The 9193-nt window shown below is 35.6% G+C and overlaps 1 protein-coding gene and 1 long non-coding RNA gene across 2 annotated transcripts in view; both read left to right on the top strand.

Moving 5' to 3' along the window:
* The window catches only part of COL4A3BP (collagen, type IV, alpha 3 (Goodpasture antigen) binding protein), a 101795-nt gene that overhangs the window by 12073 nt on the left and 80529 nt on the right, over positions 1-9193 (top strand). Inside the window, exon 5 of the mRNA XM_005858152.2 lies at positions 3635-3751. Coding sequence (XP_005858214.1) covers positions 3635-3751 — 117 coding nt within the window. The remainder of the gene's footprint in view (positions 1-3634; positions 3752-9193) is intronic.
* LOC106728240 lies at positions 4698-6953 on the top strand. Its single transcript, XR_001364519.1, has 3 exons — positions 4698-4736; positions 5417-5562; positions 6325-6953. It is a non-coding gene; the product is annotated as an uncharacterized LOC106728240 (long non-coding RNA).

The following is a 9193-nucleotide window of genomic DNA, read 5'->3' as shown; positions in this document are numbered from 1 at the left end:
TTTTTAAACTTAAGCTATGTAGGTAGGTACATTGTTATTAACTTAATTAGGGTACTCCTAAGGCTTAGGAAGAGCCACACTCAAGGGGCCAAAGAGCCGCATGTGGCTCGCGGCCCGCAGTTTGCCGACCACCTATGTGCCCCAATTGGGAATTGAACCCGCCCGCAACCCAGGTATTTGCCCTGATCGGGAATTGAACTAGCAACCTTTTGGTGTACAGGAGTACAGGAGGATGCTCAACCAACTGAGCCACTCCAACCAGGTTACATGCTGAATGTTTTCCTTCTTTGTTCATTTTTTTTTTTTTTTAAATATCCTTGGGGAGGATTTTTTTTTTTTTTTTTTTTTTTTTTTTTACAGAGAGGGGTAGAGAGTTAGAAACATGGATGAGAGAGAAACATCGATCAGCTGCTTCCTGCACACCTGCTACTGGGGATGTGCCTGCAACCAAGGTACATGCCCTTGACCGGAATGGAACCTGGGACCTTTCAGTCTGCAAGCTGATGCTCTAACCACTGAGCCAAACCTGTTAGGGCCTTCTTTGTTCATTTCATCCTTCTCTTGGCTGAAGTATTATTTCTTGGAAGCCTTCCCCTAACTAGGTTACTTCCTTTTATTATAGGCTTTCTCAACATGGTGTACCTTTCTTAACTATGGCTTGTTATATTTGAAGTTTTACATTTTGTGTGTGATTATTTGGTCAAAGTGATCTCTGCAAAGGATCATAGCAGTTCATCCTCACCATTATATTCTCGGTGCCTTGAGTAGTGCTTGGTAAATAATAGGTGTGCATAAATATGTCATTGGTTGGTTATTTACATAGATAGATAGGTAAAATGAATGGTTTAGATCATGATTGTTCAGTAGAAGTATAATGTGAGTCACAAATGCTGAGATGGAAGTAGGAAAACAGAATCAGACAGCCTTAGGGGGTTATTGCAAATAATTCAGGTGAAAGGTGATAGTGGCTTGGACCACAGTAGTAACGGTAGAGATTATGAGAAATGATTGGATTCCAGACTCATTTTGAAGGTAGAGCTGACAAGATTTGCAGATTTGCTGATGGATTCCTTATAGGGTGTGAAAGATGAGGAGTCATATGATTTTAGGTCTAAGCAGTTGGTAGTTACCATTTACGAAAGTTCAGAAGCCTGCAAGAGAAGTTTGGGGAGGGAGGCATATCAGATCAGTTTTAGATATATTGAGATGCATCATAGCTATTTAAGAGAAAATAATAGAGAAGGCAACTGAGTGAAAGTCTGGAGATCAGGGAAGAGGGCCTTTTGATTTTTCAACTATTTATGGTGCCTAGCCCACCCAATCTTTTCTATGATTGACAAAATGGTGATTTTTCAACTCTACAAACTCCTTTCACACGTATCAGTCAGCACTTTTGTCCTTTAACAAAAGTATTATATGTGATTTATAGAAAAATATATGGGCAAACAAATTAAGGCAATTAGTTCTAACCATACAATTTAAAGGTAGTTATTAATCTTTCTTTCATACACTAACTTTATTAAAATTGCTGTATAATCCATGGAGTAGGTATTCTGTTCAGCTTTTTTTTTGTAGTTATTAGACCTTATTATTATTGAAATGAACTTCTATGAACTTATCTGAGATATATACCATTATGATCAGGATAGGGGGTAAACAATTAAAAAATCAGGAAAACTCAGAAATTTTAAGAAATAATCTAAAGAATTTTAAAGAATATGCTAGGATAGATTTTGGTAGTACCACAGTTCTGGTTGAGTGGGATGTAGTATCATGGAAGTACAACTGAATAGAAAATTTAATTATACTGTATTTTTTCTAAAGAAGATCTATTGCTGTAGCCTATATACACTTTCAGTCTGCCCTGTTTTCAGCCCCATTTGGGGGCAGGTGCAGCGGGGTGGGATGAGCAGGAGCGGCGCGGCACCCAGCCCGGGCTCAGAATTCTCCCCGGCGCTGCTTTGCGCACTACTTCGTGCTGTGCGGAATCGACTCAGACAGCAGGCTGGAGCCCAATGAGCTGGCGGGTAAGGCCAGACTGCAGCAGTGCGGAGGTCCACTGATCCCCGCAGGCCAGGCCAAGGGACCCCGCCAGTGCATGAATCCGTGCACCAGGCCTCTAGTAGTCATATGAGGCCAGCACATAGTGATTCAGGAAATGTTTAATGTGTATACTTTAGCCACTCAGAACTGTGGTTTATTGTCTTAATCTTAAAAGAAATAGTTTTATAGGCTAAAGAACATTGTGGAGTTCTATAATTTTTGCTAAATAAATTGATAAAGAGATAAAAGATTGATGCTATTAAGGGGGAAGAGAATAAACAATAAACCCTGGAAATGCAAAGTGTAAATTTTCTTCAGCAAATAAGTTTTCTGTTACATTGATGACTCTCTGTACTCTATCCAGTAGACAATGATGTGGCATATGTGATGTGATTCTGTAATATTGTAATTCACTTATTGGGCAAAAAATTAAGATACTAATTTTATACAGTCTTATGAATAGTGTAAAACACTAAACCAAATAGTTGACATTTTCACTGTTTACATTTTGACTCAAAAGCAGGCAGTTTCCACTATCTAACATAAGTCTGATGTATTATTCATTTTATCTTTGCTTTTCATTGAAAGCTCTCCTGACTGTTACTGTCAAAGACATATAAAAGCCTAGAAGTTAATTTGAGATACTTAGGAGGAAATGTTAACTATTTTGTGCTAGAATGTAAAAATATCTTGTTTATAAAATTTAATGAAATCAAACTCTTCATGATGAGAATTTACTTTTGAATAATGGAGGCAGAAAAAATGTAATGTCTTTCCTAAGACTTATTTTGGACCTTTTTCTTAAATAAAAAAAAAAATCTTTTTTATTGATTTCACAGAGAGAGAGAGAGAGAAGCATCAATGATTGATCAGCTATCTCCTCCACACCCCCTTCTAGGGATTGAGCCCGAAACCTGGCATGTGCCCTGACCAGGAATTACCTGTGACCTCCTGGTTCATGGGTTGACATTCAGCCACTGAGCCACCCCAGCTGGTCTATTTTGAACCTTTTTTAATTGTGCTTTCAGTAATGTTTCCATTAGTTTAGCTAACTAAAAGCATTTGATGAAAAACACTTTTTTGAAATATATTTATAGCTTGTGTCACCTCATTTGTAGGAATGGTGAATGAAATTTAGTGTTTGGTAACTTTACCCTTGTTGTACTCTTCATCTGAGGACTCTTCAAAAAAGTTACTTGAGCCCTGGCTGGATTGCTTAGTAGTTAGAGCATCAACCCGTGAACTGAAGGGTCTCAGGTTCTATATAAGGGTATGTACCTCAGTTGCAGGTTCTATTCCTGGCCCCATTTGGGCGCATACAGGGGCAACCAATCAATGTGTCACTTGCGATGTTTTTCTCTCTCTCTCCCTCCTCCCTTCCACTCTGTCTGAAAATCAATGGAAAAAATATCCTCAGGTGAGGATTAAAAAAAAAAGAAACAACAAAAAAGTTACTTGAGTAGAAAAACAAAAGAATAACAAGAGTGTCCCACCAGCCAGAATGGGTTATGTTTATGTTTTTTGCTGTAGAGTATGATACTTCTAAGAATATAATTAGTTTTGCTTTTCACTTTCTAATTTTTCTCTACAGCCCCATGATTTTGATGAATGTCGATTTGATATTAGTGTAAATGACAGCGTTTGGTATCTTCGTGCTCAGGATCCAGATCACAGACAACAGTGGATAGATGCCATCGAACAGCACAAGGTAGGGTCTCCAGTGTTTACTTGTCCATCTTGAGATATATTGTGTGTTACTGAAAAGTTGTACATTGTTTGGGTGGTAAAATTAAAGCAGTACAGAATTAAATTTGTGAAATACTTTTATTTCTAAGGGACTTTTCTATGATAAATATTTTTAATTGTTAACTAAAATAAAATATGCCCTTTTTAGTAAACCAAATCTTGATTTTCCAATTTAGGATTTGCTTCATAATAAATGCCATTTATATGATCTGGATAAAATAATTTTTGAAATAACATTGGATTGTAAAACCCTAATATTTAAAAACTTCAATGTTAGGCTCATCATAACCATTTTGGATAAATTCTTAGTGTAAACATTTGCAAATCATTTTTTGGTAAGTATGAAAATATCTCATAATAAACCTTTAGGATAATAATATATATATATATACACCACATTCTTGTAATTTAAAGCTAGTCTTTGACTTCTGCTATGATATTAATAAATCTGCGTTATTAGTTAATTCAGTATACCATGGTAAACCAAGGAATAAGTAAAGTTATAAATTTACCATGCCACTCCTGAGTGACTTCAAGGGAACTTTGCACATGTTCACATACTTGCCTATACTTGTTCATTTGGGTTTTACAGAGTTGTAGTTGAAACGCCTGTTTTGGTTGAGAGGTGCAAAATATGTACACACACAAAGCAAGAAAAACCAGTCTGACCTTGGATACCACAGGCACATTCTTCTTGATATTGATCATGCATTAGCTTTTATTGTCTGATTATTGATTCTGCATTTTTCCCAGCCTAAAGAAAACTGGCTGTGATGTCCATCTTTTAATCTCTGTTTTAGCTTTAGTATTATATTGGTTTTTGAAATTTTGTGGTCCTGGCTGGTGTGGCTCAGATGGTTGAAGCGTCATCCTGTGTACCAAAGGGTTACAGGTTCGATTCCCGGTCAGGGCACATACCCAGGTTGCAGGTTCGATCCCCAGTCAGAGTGAGTACAGGAGACAACTCTCTCACATCAATGTTTCTTTTTCTAAAATAAAAATAATAAAAAATAAATAAAAATTTTGTGAATCTTAATTATCTTAGTATTAATTTAGAAAAGAGTCTAAAAATGGGAAAATGGGAACAATTTTCTGTTATTTAAAAGAGAGATGAAAAATAAAAAATATAATAATAATAAAAAGAGATGAGAATTACAGATTCTCACTGTGTTAGAGCCAGGCCTACCTGGAATCAGACACTGCAGCCTCTGCCAAGTATAACATATGTGGCCGTTGGTATGATAATTCATCTCTTAGTGTGTGTAAGGAATACATGGGATAATATAAAGTTATTTACCACAGTGGCTGATAATATCTTCCCATTCATGACATAGTGGAAAAAAGAATGGGCTTTGGAGCTGCAACTAAATTCACTAAATTATCCCATGGTGTTTCTGGATGAAGAGATCTGCATTCAGTGAGAGTTGCTAAATGTGCACATAAGGAGCGTGGCCTAGTTTGTGAATTTAATCAGGGCCAGCCCTCTTAATGATTAAAGATGTTATTAAGTAGAACTAATTTTTATTTTTTTAACTGGGATGATTTTTAAAGGTTTAGTTGATTTAGATTACAGGGCTATTTTTTTTCTGTTTAATTAAGCACATTTTATTTTGCTTGTTTTTCTTAGCATGCTTCCAGTTTGTATTTTCTTTTTTAATGAAGACGTATACATGAAGCATATATTTCTTCCATATTATTGATTTCTTTGTGTCTTTGAACAACAGATAGATACAATCTTTGGGTCTCTTTCAGAGCACTGTGACTTAAGCTGAGGTAACAGATTTTTGGTGAATTTAAGTTCTTAGAAAAGAGAATCAGCAGCAAGTTCCAGATACATTGTAAACTTTTTCTTTCAGATTTCTAAAGATAGTTTATTCATAGACAAGAAAGAAGGAATCATTGTTAATTGTTATTCTTAATACTTAATTATTTAATTTTAATGTAAAATATGTGATATGTGGCAACTAAGCAACATATCAGTAAAAATGTAAATTGCATGTGAATTGTAAAAGTAAATTGAGTTATTAAACTAACATGGAGGGAGAAAATTCAAATGCTATCACCAAATATAATCAGCAAATTTTATTTTATTTTATTTTTTTAGGAATGAGGTAGTGAGATGTTTTCTAATTCATTCTTCAATATCACTAAAGAACATTGAATGTGGAATCTAAATTTATTAATTTTACTATTTAAGCATGAATTGCTGTATTGCTATTCAAAATTAATATCAAATTGTTAAGGCATGATGGTGATGATAATGATGACGATGGTGATAATGATGATGATAGGAGCTCTACTGTTTTTTGAGGATCAGGAAGTACTAGTTATTGTTTGTACTTCATGTGCTTTATTTTCTTCCTACTGTCCTGAGAGATGAGGGAAGTATTGTTCTACAGAAGAGAAAACTGAGGTTTAGATTAAAATTAAGTAACTTGTCTGAGACTATACTACCTTCTAGTTTCTTAGGATTCAGTTTTATGTTGGTTCGCTTTCTATGTTTAAAAATAATTTCCATAAGTTTACCTTGTGCAGGTTATAGTATATCATCTGATTTCTACCATATATATGCAAGACACATATGAACTCATCTTTCTGCCCATGGATTGTCAAAAAGAGCTTTCCATTGTATTAATTGGTGTTTGAATACTGGATTCTGAGGTCTGACAAATGTGGGATTGAATTCTGGCACTATTATGTAATAGCTTTGTGACACTGGTAAGTTACTTAAAGAAGGAAAGATGACAGTGCGCTCCCCCTCCCCCCCCAAAAAAAACAAAAACAAGCAAGCAAAATAACCCAGTTATGATAAACCAAGAGTGTTGTACTTTAAAGTTGACCTGGATTTTCATCATTCCAACTCATTCAATTCATAGTTACTTCCTCATGGTCCCATATGTCCTTATGATGGTTGGACAGGACACTTGGAATAGCGGGTTTGTCTTTTTCTCTTTTAATGTCATCAGATGGGCTTTCATTGTCTTTTTTTTGCTATTACCTGACAGGTTTGAGTAATTTGTAATATTTGGAAGAAGTTCAAGGTTTCTGTTCTTTTCCTTCCAGGAGGCCCATACGCTCATTATAATAACTTCTGTGTACTAGTCCACTTCTCTCTCTCTCTCTCTCTCTCTCTCTCTCTCTCTCCCTCTCGCGCGCACACACACACACACACACACACACTAGCAGTTCTATCTTACAGGACCTTTTTAACAATAATGTAGTGATGATGATAATGATAGCTAACATTTTTGAGAATTGATGTATGCCAGATTTGGTAATAAACTATATACATTATCTCATTTTAGCCTCACAAACTTATGAGTTTAACATTATTATCCTATTTTTACAGATTAGGAAATTGAGACATAGGTTAAGTAACTTGTCCAAAATCAAACTGCTAATTAGTGAAGGAGCCAACATTCAGACCCAGGTCTATCTGACCTAAGAACCAGAGCTTTTGGCCAGCAAGCACTTCTGTCATCCTATAAGTATGTATGTATTTGAAATGTATTTTGTTGGCTTAAATCATGGGCTTTTTAAATTTCAATATTCTCATTTTTATATGTTCTTCATATCTCTTGTGTTTATTTTAAACCATAAGCTTCTTAAAGTTTCAGTTATACAACTTCTTTGTAGTAATCAGCAAAGCATTGAGCACATAAAATTTATGTTGAAATAATTTTACAGTATTTTAAAACATTTTATGGGGGGAAATATGTGATTTTTGAAGTGGGTTTCTTTTTCTTTTAATCTTTATAGTTGGTATTAGAAAAATTACTGACAAAAATACAATGTAGAGTTCTGTATTTTCTGTGTAGCTCTGTTGTTTTGTCCTCCTTGGTATTCATTTCAGAGTAATTTGCTCACTATAAGAAAAGTTTTAAAAGATGATTCTATTATATAACTTTTCTCAGTATATTAGAAATTGCACATTTCAGTGTGACATTAGACTGACCCCTGTGGAAGAAAGATATTCCTGAGATCATTCTTAAATTTGAAAGATCTATTTCAGTTTAAAATATAGAAAGGGACACAGTATACCAGACCAGTAATTTTATTTTGAAATAGTGTGCTGGTTTTATTGTGTAGAGTCCATTCATATTCTACATTTCTCCTTGGATTTAAGGCAACACTAAATAAATGATTTTTAAGACGTGGGATTTTTTTTGTTTTTAAATCTCTTGGTCATCACCCATGTTGTCTTGAGGTCAATGAAATGGTGTTTGTGAAAATTATTTAAAAAGAAAAAGCTGTATGAATGTAAAGTTAAGATGGTTGTTTCTTTGATCCAGTTAATACTTTTCTAGTAAAAATGTGTCTCTGAATTATCAAAGGACCTCTGTATTTTCTGCATAGTTAGTTTGTCAAGGAAATATCATAAATCATCTATTGATACTATTTACTTTTTTATATACATTTTTTTTGATTTCAGAGAGGAAGGAAGAGGGAGAGACAGAAACGTCAATGATGAGAGAGTGTCATTGATTGGCTGCCTCCTGCATGCCCCCTACTGGGGATCAAGCCTGCAACCCAAGCATGTGCCCTTGACCGGAATCGAACCTGGGACCTACCAGTCCGCAGTCCAATGCTCTATCCACTGAGCCAAACCAGCTAGGGCTATTGATACTATTTAAAAGAGTCATAGGATTATGCCTAGAATGTTTTACAATTATAATACATGTGATTTTGACTAAACACAGTTTTTTCTTACCATGAAAGAAATGTACTTCTGTTGCCGGCGGATGAAACTCCCCTGTTGTTTGGGGGAGCAAGGATCTTGGGGCACTGCTGAAAGAAGCATTTTCAGAAGCCCCCACGGGGGGATGGAATGTGGAAAAAGGCTTTATTGACATGGAATTAAATTTCTCAGGTTCCAAAGTCCCCTGTCCCTTAAGCCAGTCCTGGAAGAGGTGCATCTGGGAGCTCAGTAAAGTCAGAAACAAGGCTAGTGTCCAGAGTTTGCGTTCCATGTTGCAGCCGGGTGTCGATAAGCATTTGGCCTGATTAAAGTCCATTAGTCCATATGTGGAGCCCAACTCCTGGCAAAAGGGAGCACAGCCCCCCTGCAGCAGGCATCCTAAGAGGGCCAGCATGTGAAAGAGCTCACTTCTTTGTTGAGGAGTTTAAATATTCAGGTTTTGTTTTGTTTTGTTCCAAGTAAAAGAGATTTAGTATCATTTCAGCATTTGGACATTATTTAGGTGCTTAAGTTAGTTGAAGACATTTGAACATGAGATATTTGATATTAAGTAATTATGTATTTTTAGGTGTGATAGTGGTATTGGGGTTATTTTATTTTATTTATTTATTTATTTTAAATCTTTATTGTTCAGATTATTACATTTGTTCCTCTTTTTCCCCCCCATAACTCCCCTCCTCCCAGTTCCCACCCCACCCTCCGCCC

This window comes from Myotis brandtii, unplaced genomic scaffold (assembly GCF_000412655.1).
Source record: "Myotis brandtii unplaced genomic scaffold, ASM41265v1 scaffold115, whole genome shotgun sequence".
In the NCBI taxonomy this organism is placed as follows: Eukaryota; Metazoa; Chordata; class Mammalia; order Chiroptera; family Vespertilionidae; genus Myotis; species Myotis brandtii.
Note: the sequence above shows the minus strand (reverse complement) of the source record. Positions and strands in the feature narration are given on the sequence as shown.